The sequence below is a fragment of the Diabrotica undecimpunctata genome, chromosome 8, assembly GCF_040954645.1.
Source record: "Diabrotica undecimpunctata isolate CICGRU chromosome 8, icDiaUnde3, whole genome shotgun sequence".
Taxonomy (NCBI): domain Eukaryota; kingdom Metazoa; phylum Arthropoda; class Insecta; order Coleoptera; family Chrysomelidae; genus Diabrotica; species Diabrotica undecimpunctata.
The window spans coordinates 42,902,063-42,924,009 of record NC_092810.1 but is presented as its reverse complement, the minus strand read 5'-3'; the positions used below and the strand labels follow the sequence as shown (position 1 = coordinate 42,924,009).

General features: G+C 34.9%; 1 protein-coding gene across 1 annotated transcript in view; it reads left to right on the top strand.

Annotated features, from left to right (window-relative positions):
• Positions 1–348: 348 nt before the first annotated feature.
• The window catches only part of LOC140448387 (gustatory and odorant receptor 22-like), a 45,440-nt gene continuing 23,841 nt past the window's right edge, over positions 349–21,947 (top strand). Inside the window, exons 1-6 of the mRNA XM_072541475.1 lie at positions 349–416; positions 10,074–10,270; positions 13,446–13,758; positions 13,866–14,104; positions 21,199–21,348; positions 21,400–21,609. Of these exons, the coding sequence (XP_072397576.1) occupies positions 10,085–10,270; positions 13,446–13,758; positions 13,866–14,104; positions 21,199–21,348; positions 21,400–21,609 (1,098 nt within the window). The 5' untranslated portion in view covers positions 349–416; positions 10,074–10,084. The remainder of the gene's footprint in view (positions 417–10,073; positions 10,271–13,445; positions 13,759–13,865; positions 14,105–21,198; positions 21,349–21,399; positions 21,610–21,947) is intronic.

The window sequence follows — 21,947 nt, the reverse complement described above, 5'->3', positions numbered from 1 at the left end:
ACAAACGTAATAAAAGTTAACGACATTGACAAATATAAAACGGCCTCATTCTTTAAAAATTACTGAAGGTACCTCCATCGATATTCAAGATCTCTATATGAAAAGAACAAATGACTGAACGTAACGATCGTTTTACCCTTAACGAATTGCCATTCACGTGAACTCTCTTACAAATAAATGAATGACGGTAATTAATCTTTTTTCACCCCAAATACATCAATTTTGTCGCCCAGGCCACGCTACACCTACCAATCCACTATCGATTTTCCATTACCTACATTTCAATTAATTCTGTAATTTTTTTTGAATTGTATTCGACGTAATTTCTGTATGGTCGAGTGGCTAGCTGCCGATTTACACAGGGGTAGGTTTATACTTTTGCCGGTGTTAATGATACAGCTTTTTGGATTGAAAAAGTAAGTAGAGTTTTCGATTACCATTAATCAAATTGATGTAATTTAAAATTAGCTTAATCTTTATTATTTTAATTAGCTATTTTAAAATTAGCAAAATTTAAAATAAACAAAAGTCATGCACTCCTAAGACACCGTGACAATAATAAACGATAAAGTTATAGAAAAAGTTGAAGAATATATATACTTAGGACAAAAAATAATACTAAATAGGGAAATTCAAACTGAAGAAATAAAAAGAAGAAGAAAGTTAGCTTGGGCAGCATTCGGTAAACTGAACTATATACTCAGAAATCAACAAATTCAATTACATCTTAGATCTAAAGTTTTTGATGCATGCATTATTCCGATATTAACTTATGCGGCACAAACATGGACAATCACAAAAAAAAATATGAATATACTTCACTCTCAGTCACTCAACACGCGATGGAAAGAGCAATGCTAGGTATATCACTTAAGGACAAGAAAACAAACACATGGATAAGACAGAAAACCAAAGTCACCGATGTGGTGCAAAAATCATTAAAGTTGAAATGGGAATTCGCTGGACATGTAGCTAGGAGCGATCTAAACAAATGGCACAGATCAATTTTAACCTGGAGACCATACCAACACAAAAGACCCAGAGGCAGACCTCCTATGAGATGGACAGATGATCTGAAAAGGACTGCCGGGAAAAATTGGCTACAAGTAGCGTACAATAAAAAACAATGGAAAGGAAGACTTGAAGAGGCTTATGTTCAGATGTGGACGTGAATGGCTAGACGAAGAAGAAGAAGAAGAAGATTTTAAAATTAAATTATATCACAACATATTGCGATACATGAGGCTTTATATTGCATAACGAAAAATAAACACGCATTGTTTTTGATTTTAGGCAAATGTTGTAAATTCGAATCGATCTTAATTTGGGGCTTAGAGCTGGGAACCGTTTATCCTCAATGCAGGAGGATCATTCTTCATCTCCAAAATTTACAGATACCATAGCAAATGAAGCAGTTGATCGCATTAACCGGGCTAAGAATACTTTTGTTAGGGTTGTACCAGAAATTACAGGAGACATTGAAACAAAGAAAAGTCACGATGGTGGAATATTAAAAAATATTTTAGATACTGTAATGTGTAACTCCACTTCTGTCACATTTTTCACGATTGCAAAACCAAACAATCGCTTCCCTAGGATGATAAAGGTCATTATGCAAAATGACCATGACGCCAAACATATTTTGAAAAACAAAAAGAAATTTTTACAACACGTATCTTTAAAAACCGTTTCCATTATCGACGATAAGACTCCGAATCAAATAGAATGCCCAAAAGAACTTCGAGTGAAACTGGAACAGAGAAAATCGAATGGAGAGCAAAATTTAACCATAAAATATATACAAGGTGTCCCGAAAATTGTAAACTTTCGTCACTAATTCTGATGTTTCAGGTTTTCATAATTGGCTCTGTTTCTATACTAATTTAGCTACTTTAAATTCCAAATTTAATGAATGTTTATGCAAGATTCAAAACCTAAATCTTCAAATAATTCTTATCACTGAAACATGGTTAACACCAAATGATCTTGACTCTCTTTATAACATTGATAATTATTTCCGTTATAGGTGTGATCGTCGTAATCGACGTGGAAGAGGAACTTGTCTTCAGAAATTACTAATAATTTCTTTGTTACATTTCTCCCTAATATGGAATTACTTGGCTTAAAAATATGTCATAAAAACTCTTTTGTTTTTCACCTAGTATGTGTTTATCGGCCTGTTGATTCTAGATTAGCAGATGATGAGTTCCTTATCGCATCACTTGATGAACTGCCTTGGCTAGAGAATCTAATTGTTATTGAAGACTTTAATTTTATAGACATTTCGTGGCCAATAACTGATCCACCTAGTGGCTTAACAACTTCCAAAAATGTATTTACAGATTTTATATTAAATTCTAATTTACATCAATTCATAACGGAGCCGACTCGTTTCAGAATCAATAATTTACCATCTATTTTGGACTTGGTATTCTCTAATGATCCCCATTTATTAACACATTCCATAATAAGCTCTCCAGTAGGTAACTCAGATCATGCAATGATGTTTTCGGCAACATAAGAAATCCAGTATTCTGGAATAAGTTTTTACACGTTGTTAATTTCTGCAAAAACCAAAATACCTTAAAAAAAACCATATACAAAAATAACATAAAACCTTGGATTAATGGAGAATTTATATATCTGATCAAGTATAAACGAAAGTTGTGGAACAAATATAGACGTACAAATCGCATAGAGGATTTACTATTTCATCGAGACTTTGCCAAAGATTTAAAGAAATCTCTACATGAAGCTAGTGTTGCCTACGAAAAGAGTATAGCCATTAGTAATAACTGTAAAAAATTGTACAAGTATATTAGATCTTCGTTGACAACAAAAGTTTCTATACCTTTACTGGAAAATGATAATGGGGATATATCCCAAAGTAACTATGAGAATGCCGAAGTCCTTGCTAGTACTTTCTCTAAGGTTTTCTCTGTCGAACCTATTAATCATCAGTTTCCTAATATATTACTTCGTCACGAGTTTCTTCTTCTCTTGAAAATATAATCATCACTCCTGAAAAAGTTATACATCATCTTCAAAGCCTAAAATATAATTCGTCTCCTGGTCTCGACTTGATATCTTCTTTATTTTTAAAGACATGATGCTTTAGCTTACCCACTATATGTGATTATGTCCTTATCATTCACCATACATATTTTGCCTCCTATATGGAAAACCGCATCTGTAACACCGATTTAAAAAAAAGGAACAAATTGAATCCTAATAACTATCGTCCTATCAGCTTAACACCTATAATCTCTAAGATAATGGAATCTATTATTGCCAAGACAATTTCTGACTTTCTGCAAAATGAACTGGTTATACCAGAACAGCAGCATTTTTTTGTCAAAGGACGTTCTGCAATGACAAATCTTCTCTGGTGTGTCAATAAATGGTCAAGAGCATTAGACAGAAAAGCCCTGGTAGACGTTATTTAGCTCGATTTTGCTAAAGCTTTTGATCGAGTTCCAAAGCGAAGACTATTACATAAATTGGAACACCTTGGTATCCGTGGTGAATTACTGAGATGGATCGACGCGTATTTAACAGATAGAAAGTTTTTGTGTTAGAGTTGGGGACTCTTTCTCAGTTGAAAGACTGGTTTTAAGTGGGGTACGGCAAGGATCAGTTTTGGGCCCACTTTTATTCATAGCAGAGTCAAGTGATCTACAACTTCACATTAAATGCAGCAAAGTTTTCTATGTAGATGACACGAAGCTATTTTCCGATCCCTCCGTAAATTTCCAGTTACTACAAGATGACCTTGATTGCATATCGGAATGGTGCTCTACTTGGATGCTGCCTCTTAATGTGGACAAATGTGTAGTTCTTCACATGGGTAAAAATAATCCGTGTCATCCTTACTCTATTAATGGGCGAGTGTTAAAAACAGTGAAATCACATAATGATCTAGATGTTATAATTAATAACAATCTAAGTTGGTCGGAACATATTTTGCATATTTCTAAAAAAGCCAACAGTAAATTATATCTACTAAATAAAACGTTTGCGAAAGTGTCATTTATGAGCTCAGTTTATCTGTATAAACTGTACATTTGTCCAGTTCTGGAATATTGCGGAACTGTTTGGTATCCGGTATTAGTGCGCGATCGTAATATTCTCGAACACGTACAGCGGCAGTGCACTAGGACGTCTTTTGGTCGCTCAAGACCTACGTATACGGAAAGACTGAATATGGCCAATCACACTACATTTGAATAACGTCGACTTCGAGGCGATTTAATTATTACGTTTCGGATAGTAAAATACAACTTTGGAAATGTGGGAGATATGTTTATACTAGACAATGACAATCGTCTTCGTGGCCACAAACTTAAGTTTAAAAATGAAACTTTTTTAACAACAACTAGACAATTTTTTCTCTCTAATCGAGTGTTCTCGATATGGAATAGCGTTCCGGCTAAGATCATAGATGCTCCATCTGTCAATATTTTTAAAAATAAACTAGATGACCATTTGCTCTATAGTTGAACATTTAATTTGTACTAAACACTTGCTATTAGCTATGTTTTTGTATATTTATTTAGTTAGTTAGTGCTTAATATGTAACTATTATAATGTAACCATGTAATTGCACACTATATAACATTGTATTCACATGGGCATATGGGTTTTACAACCTCTGTTCAAATTTATTGTAATAAATAAATAAATAATAATAAATAATAACATTTAGACCAGCCGGTTAGTATGAAAGAACTTTAAATAGCATTGGAGTGTTTAAAATCAAATAAAGCACCAGGATTGCTGCTGAGTTCTACAAGTTTCTTCCAGAAAACGGAAAAGTGCTTGTACTTGGGCTTGCTAATAATTTTTTCGTCAAACCAGACTTTCTTCAGGGTTTTTATGATGCAATAATTTTTCCTCTTTATAACAAAGAAAACATGGAAAGTGCAGGAAGTTATCGAGATATTAGCTTCTTAAATGCAATAACCAAACTCATTGCGGCATTGACTTTAACCAGACTTACCTTCTGGGTACAAAATAATAACATTTTAAATGAGTTCCAGGCAGGATATAGAACCGGCTATTCATCTACAGACAACAGTTTTAATCTTACGAGTATAGTAAAAATCCAACATGTACGAGGAGTAAAGAAATTTATACATTTTTGTGGACTTAAGTGCTTCTTTTAATACAGTTGATCGACGGGCCCTTTTTTACAAGTTGAGGCAATTTGGATTATCTACCAAAGTACTCAATTTGTTAAAAAGTATGTTCGCGAGTACAAAATCGGCAGTCTGGTTAAAGGAAGGTATATCTGAATGGTTTGACTGTAATGTAGGAATAAAACGGAGATGTCTTTTAAGTCCATTACAGTTTGTTCTTTTCTTGAATGACCTACATGAAGCATAGGGAGGCGGTTTGGAAATAAATAGTTTGATTATAAGACTTTTATTATATGCAGATGATTTGGTTTTGATGGCAATCAATCCGAAGGTACTACAGCAGATGATTACTGAACTGGAAAAATACTGCAGGATGTGGAATCTTAAAATAAATTTAGATAAATCCAAAATTCTTGTATTCAGAAGAGGAGGTGGTGTGATCGGGGAATCTTGGAAACTGAATAATCGAGTATTATAGGTAGTGAATAACTATAATAATTTGGGAATGATAGTAAGACCCAAGTTGGCGTTTAAAGCTCATCTAAAAAAGCGCCGGAGTTTGGCAAAAGTGTCGATTCACACGGCTTGGAGTAGTTTAGTGTCTAAAGCTGATATATCCTTTTTGGCTAAAGTAACAGTGTATGAGTCGGTCGTAAGATCAATTTTGACTTATGCGTCTCAGGTACTGGGTCTTTTTGAGTACGACGACGTGAAAATAATCAGATTTTATATAAAACAAATGTTTTCTTGTCCAACGTATTGTCCTAACTTTATGTTAGATTTGGAGACAGAGTATTGCTTGAGTCAGCCTATATACAATGAATTTATATAAAAAAGATGTTGAAATTTTTTTAGGATATTCGAATGATATGTTGCCAAAATTTGTTTTGAAAGAAATGATGAGAGCAAGGTGTGGCTGGTGGAAAGATTGTATGAGCATGGGAGAAAAATTTGGTATTAAGGTAAGGTGTGAATGGAAATGGAGAGATAGCTGGCTTAATATAATTGGGAGTATGTTAAAAAAAAGGAGGAGATACAGCGTCAAGCTGAGAATAGAGCATTCGAATCAAATTTTTGTGTACACTACTAGAGGAGCTAAAGAACTGCGGGAAAAAGGAGTAAATATGCATTATCTACAGGAAATGAAAAATTTTGGGGACATTCGATGGCTGTTAAAATTAAGATGTGGAGTTCTATATTTGAATGATCGACCTGGCAGAAAGGATGAAAGAAGTCAATTATGTTAAAATCAGTTTTGGTAGTCCTTTTTTCAGTTCGTATTGCTGGTCTTAAACGGCGTTGATAAATTATGTATATGTTGAATTGGCGAAGGTGTTTCTTTAAAATGTCACATACTTCTGGAAACTCTTGTATTGGAATTTCAATACTTCAGAAATCCATAGTTTTCAGAGTTTCTGCATAATGTTGTTTTTAATCTTTTACTTTCTAATAACTTTAGTTAGGTTCTCTTTAAATATTAATGTTGTATATAAAGGCACGCCGCCTTGAAAAATTCTTCGTTGACAATATTTTCTATAAATTTCTGTTTTAGTTAATTTTTTTTACATTTTCTTAAAATCCCTTTCAGGAAAATTTCTGCGCATTCATAATACTTTATTGGTACTGTTTCTCTTTTTATTTAGAGAATAATCTCGCATCAACTATAGGTTGTTAGCGACTAGGTACATTAAATATGTTATACATTGTGATATATTTCGTTTTTTTACATCCTCTTTATGTTTTTGCTTATTTCCGGGTATTACTTGATTGCCTATTCGTGCGTTAAAATCCCCCAATATTATTATCTTCCCTCTGACTTCATCTACTACTTGTTATAATTGCTCATAAAACGTTTTCCTTGTTGTTTGAGGCTTGTTATTTTCTGGGCAGTATACTCTGATGATGTTCAGGTCCTTCTTCTCCATTCTTGTCTTTGCTGTTACAATCCTTTCTGATGACACTCTTTAATGTGATTTTGGTACCTTTGGGGTATTAGTAAGGCTACACTTTCTTTGGCCCTGTTTTCTTTTGCTACTTCACTGTAGATTACTATGTATTTTCCTAATGTTGATTGTCTTTTTCCTTTCTTTTTTGTTTCCTGTTTCAGCCCTTGGGTTATTTCTTGGTCCAATGAGTTGAGCTATCTGATATTCCAAGTAGAAATTCTCATCTGGGTTTTGGATGTTTCTCGCTTGTCCTTATTTCTTGCCGTGGTCGTCTTTATAGTATTAATCTGGTTCCAAGGCTGTACATTGTTTCTTTGAGCACTATTCGTTTTTATGATTGGTAGGTTGATAACCTTCCCAATCACCCTCCACATTTTATCCGGGCTTGGTGTCAGCTGTGGTAACCGCAGAGCTACTCAATGAACCCCGCAATCACACCAGGCAGTGTTGCTGGGAAAAACTCAAAAATAACATAATTAACGCAGCAACAGAATCACTTGGAGAGAGGAAGGTAACGAACACTAACATATCAAAAAAGAAAACACCATGGTTTAGATAGGAAGTGAAGACAAAATGTAAAGAAAAGAAGAAAACCTTTTTACAATACAGAACACAACAAACAGCAGGCATATTATCACTAGCAACGAATCAGAAATGAAACAAATACTTTAGTTAGACAAATAAAAAGGGAACACTGGCAGAGCTTTTGAGAACAGATGGAACACGACTTCTACGGAACAAAAAAAGAAATATGAAGAACGATCAAAGGACAAAGAAAAGAGACGAACGAACTAATAATAGTGAAACACATTAAGAAGAAAACATGGGTAGACTACTTTCGACCCCTATTTGCTAAAGGTGACGATAATGAACCACTAATACCAGAGGTAATGACAAACGAAAAAATAAATATTGAGGAGAAAGAGGTAAAGGAAGCATTAAGGAAATTAAAAAATAGAAAATCACCAGTAGTACAGTGTAGAAAATAACACTAGTAGAAGAACAACAAAGTTTTAGGAAGATCATGCACTGACGCTATATTTATAATGAGGCAAGTCCAAGAGAAATCATTAGAATACAACAAAACGGCATATGTATGTTTCGTGGACCTTAAATAGGCATTTGACTGGGTCAAATTAAAGGACGTTATCCACTTATTATACAGATGATACAGTAATAATAGCCGATAGTCTACAAGACCTGGAAAGATCATAAGTAAACTAGTAATGTGTAGTAGGGAGTACGGACCCTTGTTTAATATCAAAAAGATGAAGTTTATGAAAATTTGTAAAAACAACCATAATACTAACGAAATCTTAATAGTAGAGGGTCACAAGATCGAAAGAGTAAAAAAGTACACTTACCTAGATACACTTATAACAGAAAATAATGACTACACTGCAGAAATCAAAGTCAGAATCGAAAAAACACGTTCTAATTTTATGAAAATGAAAAAGGTCCTAGTGGAATCATGGACGTTAAATCTAGACACAATGAGACGACTTAACGCCTTTGAAATATGGACCTATAGAAGAATTATGAGGGTTTCCTGGGTAGATAGAGTTACGAACAATGAAGTACTGAGAAGAATAGGTAAAGAGAAGAAAGTTAAACTTACAATTAAAAAAAGAAAGCTACAGTATCTCGAACATGTGATGCGGGGCGAGAAGTATGGCATCCTGTGACTAATAATGCAAGGAAAGATAGATGGCAGAAGAAGCATCGGAAGAAGACAAATTTCATGGCTTAAGAACCTAAGAGAATGGTTTGGATGCAGCTCAAAACAACTATTTAGAGCTACTGCCTCAAAAATTAAAATAGCTATGATGATTGCCAACCTCCATAGCGGAGATGGTACCTAAAGAATAAGAAGAAGAAGAATCCACTAATTATACGCAAGATACCTCTAGAAATAATCAAAACGATCGAAACTATCTACCAAAATAACACAATAAAACTAAAGGTAGAAGAAGAACTTACCGACCCTATTGAAGCTGGCAATGGTATAAGACAGGACTGCTGTGCAGACGACGCAATACTACTCTCTCAAAGTGACGATAATTTACAACGTATGCTGTATATATTTAATATAACCGCCAGAAAATGTAACATGTTAATTTCCCCAAAAAAGACAAAATGCATGGTTACAACAGCTAATTTACTAAGATGTTAATTAGAGCCGGAAGGTCAGATAAGAAGAACAAGTGATGGAGTTTAAATATCTAGGCATCACATTATCTAGCTACGAAAAGCTCGAAACTGAAGTGGAAGATCAAGTAAATAGAGCCTACAGAGACACAGGCTGCCTAAATGAAATAATATGGAGAAATAAAAATATCGGTAATTAAATGAAAGGCAGAATTTACAAAACTGTCATCAGACCAATAATGACATACGCGGCAGAAACACGACCTGACACAGAGAGGACAAAAAGGATGTTAGAAACAGCAGAGATAAAACCACTGAAATTGGTGGTAAGACACTATGAAACAGAGCTAGAATTACAGATATACTACACGCGTTTTTATAACTACAATACTTCCGACTGGAATCACGATTTTAAGTCACGTGGTGAGCACTCTCTGCACTTTTATCTGCTGCTTCACTACCCTGGATGCCGATGTGTGATGGGATACATACAAATTTTATTAACTTATTTGTCGTTTGAGCAATTCGGATTTGATTTTGTTGGTCGGGTGCTTTTACTAGGGAAACTAATGTCTAGGGAGTTGGGAGCTATCCTCACCCACTAGTAATAAGATTTTTCTGTGCTGATTTTATTTTCGTAGAAATGTTAATACTTTTGTGTAAATGCGATGGATATGGCATAAGTAAGTGTGAAGATTGGCACTGTTTCGTTTTGGTCTAAAACCTGCTAGTATTGGAAATAAAATAGCAAAAAGAATCCGCAATATGTCAAAATATTAATGATAAAGTTTTGTTCTTTTAAAATAATTATATATTTTCAATAGAACATTTTCTATTTCAGCTATCTTCACCATGGAAATAAAAGATCTAGCAGATTTATATGGCGACGAACTTAAATTGACGAAACTTATTAGAAAAAGCTCGGCACGTGGTCTGGAAATTGCTAAGAGACAGGAATTAGATTCTTCCGACGGACAAGTTATCGATGACCATGATCAATTTTACAGAGATCACAAGTTAATTCTTCTATTATTTAGAGTAAGAATTTTGTATATTCATATAGTTTATTGACATTTTAGTGAATTATGTGAAGTAATGTTTAAACCAAAAGTCCTAGTGTTTTAAAACTCGTTACATATTTTATGTTTGCAATAACAAAGATATTTTCCTGGTCTATCTATAAACTTTTCACTTACGTCTGCGTCGAGTGCGAAATAATTTTTTATAATGTTAATTGTCGATATATGTAAAATTATTTTTTGTTTTAACACTTTCAGTACCGCTTTTTTTTTCAGCAAACGAAAAAATATTTTTTGACTAACGTCAATGAATCATTTTGTTTTTTTATTCAAAAGGTTTACAACATCTTCTGTACCGACCCCAACGAAGTTGGAACCGTTATCACTGGCTTGTTATCTAACCACCTGGTTACTACAATTCCATCAGAAGAGATAATTGGTTCCGTTGATCCGGTTTTGTGAAATTTTTTTTACGTCAGTAAGAGCTAGTTTAGAAAGTCTATTGATCCTCGTAGTACCAGTAACAAGTATTGATTTTTGGTTGAGAATTTGTAAAAGGTTGTAGCTCGTAAAATAATTGTCATAGTACAATGCATGCTTATTAGGTTCAAGTACTTTGGATAATTGCAATACGATAGCTGCACCCTATCCATATTTCTAATAAGAAGGTTCTATTTTTGTGGTACTTCTTCTAAATGTACCTATCTTCTGGAGATATTGGCGACCACATTGACCCATCTTATTCTATTCACAGCAGCTCGAAATAAATCAGTTGACGTTAGACCAGTCCACTTCCTAAGATTAGCCAGCCAGGATATACGCCTACGTCCAGGGCCTCTCTTACCCTCAATCTTGCCTTGTAGAATCAACTGTAAAGTCGGTATTTATTATTTTAAGCCAATATTATAAGCCAATTTTCTGTTCTTTACGGTGTTAATAATTTATTTGTCTTTTCTTAGCCTATGAAGAATAGTTATATTACTTGTGTGGTGTGTATATGAGACCCCCAACATACGTCGGTAGCACCACATGAGGACACTAAAGACGTAACATTTAAATTCTTATAAGTATATTGATACTTAAAGATAGTTTTCAGAGAATCTTCCTAAGGCTGTTAAAAGAGCTTCTGGCTTTTTCAATAAGAGTTTTTATTTCTTAGCTGTGATCCCAAGTATCCTTAATATTGCAGCCCAAATAGCATATTTTTTCCACTCTTTCTAACGGCGTATTGCCTATTGTAATTTGGACGTTTATATAGGTGTTCTTACTAATGATCATTATTTTTGTCTTCTTGCAATTTAGTTTTTTGTTTTTTGTGATACTACCTTGTTAGATTAGAAAATTGTAAAGCAATCCACTTTCACCACCTAATAAATACAGTTTTCCTCCCAATGGATTGAACACGTGGATTCGTACATCTACTTGGGAACAACAGTTAACTCAAATTGGGATCAAGCGAAGGAAATACGTATAAGAGTAGAAAAGGCAAGAGCATCGTTCACTAGCATGAAGCAAATTTTTACCTCTAAAAGCCTCACCCTACCTCTCAAAATTATACTTCTGAAATGTTATGTATTCCCGGTTTTGTTATATGGAATGGAGGCGTGGACAATGACCGCAACATTGATGAAAAAAGTAGAGGCCTTCGAAATGTGGGCTTACCGACGTATATTACGTATATCCTGGACTGAGCACGTCACCAACGAAGAGGTACTACGCCGGATAGGTAAAGAGAGAGAGGTAGGAATAAATATAAAGAAAAGAAAGTTGGAATACTTGGGTCACGTTATGAGACATAATAAATATAGAGTACTACAGCTGATCGTTCAAGGGAAAATAGACAGCAGAAGGGGTCCAGGGAGGAGAAGACACTCGTGACTCCAAAACTTGCGGCAATGGTTCGGATTGTCATCTGCTGAACTATTCAGATCTGCCGTAAACAAAGTCAGAATAACCATGTTGATTGCCAACGTTCGGAACGGACAAGGCACATGAAGAAGAAGAAGGATTGGGTTTGTATTTGATACATTGCTTTATAGACAATCTCCCTTTAGAGGGAAGTTTGTTCGTCTGTGCAAACATTTGTTTCTATCTGCAGTTCTCTACATCTCTTCAGGACAGATTCAAAAACTTGTCGAACTTTCCATAGTTTGTCGTTGCTCTGTCTGGGTTCCAGATTGTCAACACAATAGCATTGTGTCTGGAAAAATATCAATTTTTAAAGATTTGTCCCAATACATTCGCAGTCTTGGAAATTTTAGACAGCCTGTTAGAATACTAAGGCCAAAAAACGATTTTATTTCTTGCAGGTTACATGGTAGAAATTTCTCAATTCCAGTTTGCAAAGCATACATATTTGTATATTGAAAGAAATTTTCAAATAAACTTTCGCAGAAATATCTCAGAAAATATGTAAATTGATATTCCTCAAAACAGTTTTCATTAGACACCCGGATTATTGTATTAGGTAATTGTCGAGTTACAAATTAAACATTCTGTAACCATTTTACATATTTTTTTAGAGTGATGAAGTTATCATAGTTACCATCATTTTCGCCCTGTTCATCATTATCCTCTTTTTCTTCCTCTGACTCATCCTTCCCTTCTTTTTTATTTTCTGAGAAATCATCTATCATGTGGCCAATTCTCTGTCTTACTTGTATTTCTTTTTCGCAGTCAATGTCATCACTAACACATCCTTCTATGTTGGACAGTTTTTCTAGCTCTTCTAGCAGTTCTTTCTCCGTTAAATATTTTATTGGAGGAATTTTATTCTGAAAATAAAAATAACAGTTAGTCATTTTGGATACAATTAAGTTCATCGAATTTTATATTTGAAAAAAGTCAAATTTCAATCAAATATATTCACAAATAGTAAGCAGCAACACTACTTTCAACATTGCACTGAAATATAAACCGCGAATGACTTTTATTCAAACTGATATTTGAAGAAACAAGTACACTTACTTCTTACGAACAATGCAATTTCCACCATATTGCTTTTGGTATTAATTTTCTTTTAGAATAAAACCATCCATGCACCATTCGAGTACACAACGCAAAAGTATAATAATTATAGAATGTAAATTTCTTTAAACTGGTTTAAGTAATATATTCCTGTAGAATTATATATACATTCAAATTAATGGGTCCAACATGACTAAAAGGGTTAATAGAAAGGTTTTAAATTGTAGATGCTGGGTGTGATGCCCATCGAACGTGGAGAAATCGGCAGAATAACTTTTAGCTGGAAAAGCATTCCGACCATTTACGCATACGTCTTCTATGCTGTCATGACAGTTATCGTCGTCTTTGTTGGATATGAAAGAGTCGACATACTACTGAACAAAAGCAGAAAATTCGATGAATATATCTATTCCATTATCTTCATTATTTTCTTGGTACCGCACTTTTGGATACCATTCGTTGGATGGGGGGTAGCGAGGGAAGTATGTGATTATAAAAACGGATGGGGGACTTTCCAGCTGCATTATTATAAAGTTACTGGTAAGCTATGTGAAACACATATGGCAGTTTTATTATTTTATAAACATATAAAGTTCTTATAAAACAAGATATACTAAACTAATTATAGTGATAAATCTTTATTTTAGGTCAAAATTTGCAATTTCCTTATCTTAGTACACTCATCGTCATTATCAGTTTGGGATGCCTGATATTAGCAGTGGCTTTCCTTTTAACACTGAGCGCATTATTGGATGGTTATACATTATATCATACAAGCGCTTACTACCATATTATAACAATGCTGAATATGAATTCTGCTCTATGGTATATTAACTTGAGGGGAATTGGAAATGCCAGCCAGGCTTTGGCAGATAACTTCCAGAAGGTAATTTATTATTAATAGTAATACCACTAGTAATTGAATTTTCGCGATAAGTCTGTCGATTTACTTCTAAACGAAACTGAGTTGCTTGAAAACACCACGAGTCCGTAGGTCGAGAGGTGTTTTCTTTAAGAAACTCAGTTGAGTTTAGAAATAAAAGACACACTTATAAGCTAAATTAAATCACGAGTGGTATTTTATTAGACTATTTCATGAACAAAGTGATAGGTCAAAAATTCAGTAGAATAAGAGGAAGGAATTTAATAATAATACATTTGATCTAGGTAACCCGAATCTACCCATTTTTTGAATAATTCACAATTAGTCATAATCATGAAATATTTATTATAACTATAAATAATTTGTTATAATTATTTTTTACCTATAACAATAAATAATTTGTACACGAAAAAAAATACATTATTCTCGACTATAATTATTATAAACGGTGCAATTGTAAAAATTTTGAATAGTATGACCGTTATTAGGTGGATACAATGTATTGTTGCTATTATTACCTGATGTACTTGGAGTATTCCTAAAAGTATTCACTATGTTTTGATGATGTTCGGCACTAAGATGTAAATACGGTTTCATCGAGTTCGAACTTCCATGTCCAGTAATTTTCATAGCTTGTTGTTCACTAACGCCAGATTGTAGTAACTGACTAACTGCAGTGGCACGATTAGAGTGATTCGTTATTTTCACTTTTTTAGTGTCTAATCCTATCTTCTCTGCAGACATTTTTGTCCATTTGGATATTGTATTAATACCAATAGGACAATTCTTGTACCAATTACTATTATTATATTTATTCCACTTGCCATTCACAGTCAGAAAAAGTCTATCATTGGTAATAGTTTCCCTTTTCGATATAAGTTTCCGGTATAATCTCACAGGACACATTTCAGGATTCTTCAAATTTTGAGTAAGCCATTTATTATCTGCACAGTTTTTATCACCACCTTGGCGGGTTTTGGAGAATATCGGGTTATATGCAATTCTGTTTGTTAAACAGCCTTTGTTGTTAGTCTCTTCTTTGGAAAAATGAAACATGGAAAAACTTGCTTCGTTACCTCTCCAAGCTAATTCTACGGCAGCTATATGAAAAAACTTCTTTTGGAGTCCCTCTGGCGTGTCTTCGTCCCATTGTAAGCACATATTTTTATATTCATCCAAAGTCATAGCGACAGAACTCATTTTCCTTTTATCGGGTACAGTTTGCAACAATTTTCTCTTACTATCACGAGCCGCTCTCGCTTCCTTGAAGGTTATATCTTTGAAGGGATCAATATGTCTTTGATACTCACAGAAATATTTTTCTTGTACCAATTTTGCCATCAATTTTTAGCATGTTGAAGGCCCAGTCTTTTAGAATGAATGCTAGTCTTTCGTTGTTATTTTCTGCATCTAATTTGTAGTTGCGATCCACACAGAACATCATAAATTGTCTCCATATATAAGATTTAGATTTTCTTGTGTTACTCGGTATATTTTCTTCAATGTTTTGGTTTATAACTTCGTTTGAAGTACCACCAAAACGACTCATTTTGACGTATACAGCTACAATAATATTTTTGGCAAACGTCAAACTTTGCTTTGCGATCGGTATCCATGGTTACGTCGTTGAAAACACGAAGCTGATAGACCAATCAGAATTGAAAGACAGTTGGTGTTAAGATAAGTGAAATAGTCATATAAATGTTAGGGAAATAAGTCTTTTACTCACAATCCGTAGTAGGTTTTATTAAAGTTGAAAAAAGAGAATGGGCTACCGGTTTCTTTGTTTACAAACTTTTACGGCATCTTCAGGCCCTCAAGAAACTAAGGCTAAAATACATAGTGTACATAAATAAATGTATATGACAAAACAAACAATACTCCAGTCGTCAGAGACAAAAATACCATTGAACCTCTAAAAATCATACGAACAAGCTGAATTCTGCCTAAAATATTAATTTTTGGACCCCAAAAAAGATGCAAAACAGTTTACCACTTTAACCCCCGGCTTTCCTCCCAAAAACCCCCTCGTAGATGGATGAAAAAAATCGATTTATCAAGATTTTTTCATCAAGATCGATCATTTTTTGTGCAGAACGAACCGTTTTCTTAGAAACAACGCCTGAAGCAACCGTTAATTTTTCATGTCAGTTACGCACGCGAAATCAATGTTCAATAAAATTTGTATCAGCTGGACGGTAAAAATTCAATGTCTTTTGGTTCAAGTGACCTATCAACAAAAATTAAGATGCATATTAAAGTTAAAGAGTTCAGCTTTCGTATGCACTTTTCGCATTTTGTCGCAAATAAACTCAGATTTTATACAGGTGTTAAATAAATAAACGTGGCGCGATTTTTGCCATTTTTTATGATTCTCACGAGATCAATACAATATATCCCTTTCAGTCAGTTCATAATATTGTTAAAAATTTTGAGAGTTGTTATTGCCTCAAAAATTGCAGAAACTGTCACGCTCAGGAAGTGTCACCAGAAACAGTTGAGGAAAGAGAATACCGGGATACACAAATTTGTGCAACAATCGAGGTAGATTCAACACATTCGAGTAGAAGCGTTGCTAGAAAGTTAGATGTTAGCAATGTTGCTGTAACGAAAGTATGAAAAAAGCACGGTTACAAAAATTTTAAATATTCGAAAACGCAGCAGCTTTATCTAGACTATTCTAGACGACTACTATCGAAGAATGGAGTTTTGTGAAACTCTAATAACGAATACTAATAATGAAACCAATTTTGTTAAAAACAATATATTTACTGATGAATCTTCTGTTTCGTTAGTAGGAAGACACAATTCTTCCATTACGAGGTATTGGGCGCGGGAAAACTAGCACCGAAGTGTTGTCTACCGAACTGAACGTCCTCAAAAAGTTAACGTCTGGACTGGTATTTTAGGAGACCACATAATACGTCCATTTTTTATTGAGACAACTTGAATAGTAGATTATACCTGGATGTGTTAGATAATCATGTTCTTCCCGCTATTCTCAATCTTTCTGATGTAAATCTAGAGAATGTTTGGTTCCATCAAGACGGCTGTTCAGTTCACAACGCTCGAATAATTAGGGAGTACATAAACAATACGTTCTCGAATCGAGTTATCAGTGGAACAGACGATATTACACCCATGGTTTTTTTTTTTGGAGACATTTAAAAAGCATCATCTACGATCATCCCGATTCTAGAGCCCAAAATTTGGATGAATTAAAAAACCGAATAAGAGAACTCTCCAATTTTGTTACAGCAGAAACTTTTACATCTGTCCGCAGAAGTTTTTATAGCAGATTGGGATACTGTTCAGCCATAGAAGGTTAAATATTTGAATTATTTCTGTAGGGCATATAGAATTATTATCATCATCATCATCATCATCATCAATGGCGCTACAACTTTTCGTGAGTCTTTGCCGCGTTTACTATAGCCTTCCATGTTTGTCGGTCCTGTGTCAGTAATTCCCATTGTCGCACTCCCATTTTCTCTAGATCTTCTTTGACTGCATCTTTCCACCTTTTTCTAGGCCGCCCTACAGACCTTCTTCCCTCTGGCCTTTCCCAGAACACATTTTGGCGATTGTCGTTACTGCGTATCACATGCCCTGCCCATCTGAGTCTATTGGCCTTTATATATCTGACTAGATTTTCTTTTCTGAATAGAGACTCTAGCTCGTTATTGTATCTGCCCCTCCATTCGTTTGTCACGCTGTCTCAGCAAGGGCCATATATCATTCGAAGAATTTTACGTTCCCACACCAGCAATTTATTTATTTATTATTATCCAGATTTAGCCATACGGCTCACACTCCCTCTAAGGGGAAAATTCACTCATCCCAGATACCTACGGTATCAAAAGGATTGAGCTCTGGTGGGACTCTTTCCATGTTATCGAGTCCTAGGTGACTTGGTATGTCGGTGTATCTCCCAAAAATTTTCGTACGCATCTGGACGTCGAAAGTAACACAGCTTTCTGCATAATCTTATATAGATGTTCGTTTAGACCCAGCTTTTTTATGTTTTCTAGGAGGCTCTTCGGGATGACTCCAGTGGTAGAAAGAATAATGGGTATCGTCTGGGTACTTTCCATTCTCCATTGTCTCCTGATTTGTATTTCTAGATCTCTGTACTTGGCGATCTTTTCGTTGTATTTAACAACACTGGTTGGTCTGTAAGCACAGTGCGGTCCCAGTATAGCTTGTAGTTGTCATTTTCAAGCATTCTATCAGGGACGTATTGATAATAAGGAAGATGGTCGGTTTGGAGAAGTCCCAGTTTGTCAGCTAGTTCTTGGTGGATAATCTTTCCTACTGAGTCATGGCGTTCTTTATAATCAGTACCGACAAATGCCTGGCAGCCACCGGTAAGATGTTGGATAGTTTCTTGGGCTTGGCATCCATATCGGCATTTGTCATTTTGGACTTGAGGATCTTTAACAATATATTTCAGGTAATTTTTAGTTGGAATAACCTGATCCTGAATGGCAAGTAGGAAATCCTCAGTCTCGGGAAACATCTTTCCTGATGTCAACCAATAGTTCGACGCTGTATTGTCGAGATATTCTTGGCTGATCTCATTGAGATGTCGCCCATGCAGAGGTTTACTCATCCAGGTGCGCATTTTGTCTTCTTTAGTCAGGTGGTTTATGCGCATTTCTTGTTCCCTCAGTTTAAGCGGCGTCGTATCATCTACTGCGCAAATTGCTCGATGTAAAGTAGATGTCTCAGCCTGTACCTGAAAATAAGTTCTTAAATTAGCAATTTGTTTATCCAATTGCTCACCTATATCCATAAGTCCTCTTCCCCCTTGATACCGCGGTAATGTTGTTCTCTCTACTGCACTGCGTGGGTGATGTTTTTGCGCCTTTGTGAGAAGTGTTCTTACTTTCCGCTGAAGACCCTCTATATCTGTTTTTGACCACTTTATAATACCAAATGAGTAGCTCAGCGCGGAACAGGCGTACGTATTTAATGCCTTAAACAAATTTTTACTATTAAGATATGACCGATTTAGTTGTCTTACTCTTCGTACGAACTCCGAAGTTAGTTCAGTTTTCATTTGTTTATGGTCAATTTTCCGCGCTTGTTTTACTCCAAAATATTTATACACATCATTTTCACCCATTGCCTCGATGTTTTGGCCATCTTGCATATCGAAACCTCCGGGCTGAATCTTTCCTCTGACTATATTTAGTATACGGCACTTGCCTAGTCCAAAATTCATACTGATATCATTTGAGAAATTTTCTACAGTTTTTAGCATCTCATCTAGGTGGTTTCGAGTGGAAGCCATTAATTTTAAATCATCCATATACAACAGATGATTAAGCTTCGCTACAACAGTGTTGTTATTTTTGATGCTAAAACCTGAGTCAGTAGAGTTCAGCAGCTGAGATAGTGGGTTCATTGCTAGGCAGAACCAAAGTGGATTCAACGAGTCCCCCGGGAAAAACCCCCGGTTAATAGGGATATTTTCAGTTTCGATATTAATTTCACCCGGTATTTGAAGGTGAATTTTAGTCTTCCACTCTGCCATTATATTCTTCAAAAAGGTCACGAGATTATCATCGACTTTATATAGTTTCAATATATCTATAAGCCATTCATGCGGCACTGAATCAAAAGCCTTCTTGTAGTCAATGAAGGCAGTAAAAAGGTTTCTTTTTTTGGTGTATGCCTGGTTAGAAATGACTGAGTCGATAATAAGTTGTTCTTTGCAGCCCATGGAGTCCTTAGCGCATCCTTTCTGTTGAGGCTCTATGATATTGTTCAGAGCAGAATGTTGGTAGATACGCCGGGCCACACAGGATGTGACCAATTTGTACAAAGTTGGAAGACAAGTAATTGGGCGGTACTTTGCTGGATCTTGGGTATTACTTTGATCCTTCGGTATTAGATAAGTGGTTCCCTGAGTAAGAAATGATGGTATTTCCTGTGAATTAGAAATAATATTATTAATAAATACTGTTAAAAGCTCATGAACACTCCAAAACTTCTTTAGCCAGAAGTTTTGAACTCCGTCTGGTCCAGGAGATTTCCAGTTATGAAGCTCTTTGATAATGTTCGAGACTTCTTCAGTGGTGAAAGGTTCATAAGGAATATTACTGTAGTGTTGACAGTTGTTCGTCGTTTGTTCAATCCATCCAGCATTGTTATTATGAGTAGCTGGCGTCGAAAGTTGGTTTCCCCAAAACTCATGAATTTCTTCTCGGCTTGGGTAGGATTTATTATTTGCATTTTCTACAGTGGAATTAAGTTTCCTATAGAAAGCCTTCTCTGCTTGCTCAAAAAGTATGTTGTCGCATTTCCGGTGGTTACTAACCTTGTACCTCCTCAGGCGGCCTGAGTAAACAGATAGTTTTTGTTTTAATGCGGCCAGGCATTGTTGAGGTGTGTTGTTTTCTGGATCATGTCGTGAGTGTCTTAGAGTGTTAAACAATATTTCTTCAGCTCTTGTGATGATTTTTCTACTTCTTACTCCTCTTATGTATTCTGTTATTTGTCCAATGTCCCTACGCAGTAATTCAATCTTCCCCAGCAGTCGTTTTTCCCAGGGTGCTATTCTATTATTTATTATTATTATTATTATTATTATATATTATACAGAATTATTCCTTATGTTATTAGAAATTATTTTTTATTTTCAATAAGAGTATATTTTTTGTTTTATCTATTTATGAATGAAAAAAATGCGCTTTTATTTTTAAGTCAACCACAAAAAATTCTTCACATTATTAAAAACCGATACAAATGCACCGCCTTATAATTGTCAGTGTATTTTTATCGAGTTTATGTTATAAGAAATAAACCGTGTATACGTAAGAAAAACAAAAATCGACGGAAGGAGATGCATATCCATTGCTAAATTGTTTTCGTGTTCTCATTTTCTATCTAGGAGTCTAAGGCTAAGACGTATGAGGGGATTGGAAAATTAAAATTACCTCGTACGAGGCAATGTTGCCGATTTTAGCGCTTTATGTAGTTTGCAATATCTAATCCAAAACTTAACGTACTATATATATATATATATATATATATATATATATATATATATATATATATATATATATTTCACATTCCGTTTTATTTTTTAGGATATAGATAACTTTTGCACCGGATACATAATATCCCACTATAGAAAACTATGGCTAGAACTAAGCGAGCTCCTTCAAGCAATAGGAAATGCTTACTCAAGAACATATTCTACATATTCGCTATTTATGATCACTAATATAACAATTGCGGTAAGTTATGTATGCTTCATCTGTCATAACATACTTATCGGTGCTTTTCAGACTTACGGTTTTATATCAGAAATTATGGAGCACGGGATAACGTTTTCTTTTAAAGAAATGGGCCTTCTTGTAGCCAGCTTGTACTGCATGGTGCTTCTGTACATCTACTGTGATTGCTCACATAAAGCCTCAGATAATATAGCAATTAGAGTCCAAAGATCACTAATGGAAATCGATCTAACTACAATTAATCTAGACACAGGGAAAGAGGTAAGATATTGTGCTCTTATGCTTTGGTCTTAAATTATTTTTAATCTCAATAAAATGGCTTATAATTTTTTCCTGGAGAGTACTATAGCCCATGGGCTTATTATATATTTTCCATTTATTCATAATATACATGTCAGATTTGTGGAACGATGTACCATCTGGTAAAGGTGTAGTGGATTCTTCTTCTTATAGTGCCGTGCATCTATAGTGCGTTGGCGAATTATCTTAAGGCCAGACGTCTGTCTGTTGCGGCATGCAAAAGATCGCCAGTGTTATTTATGCGTGTCCAGTTCTTTATGTTCCGTAGCCACGACTTTTGTTTGCGACCTACTCCACTC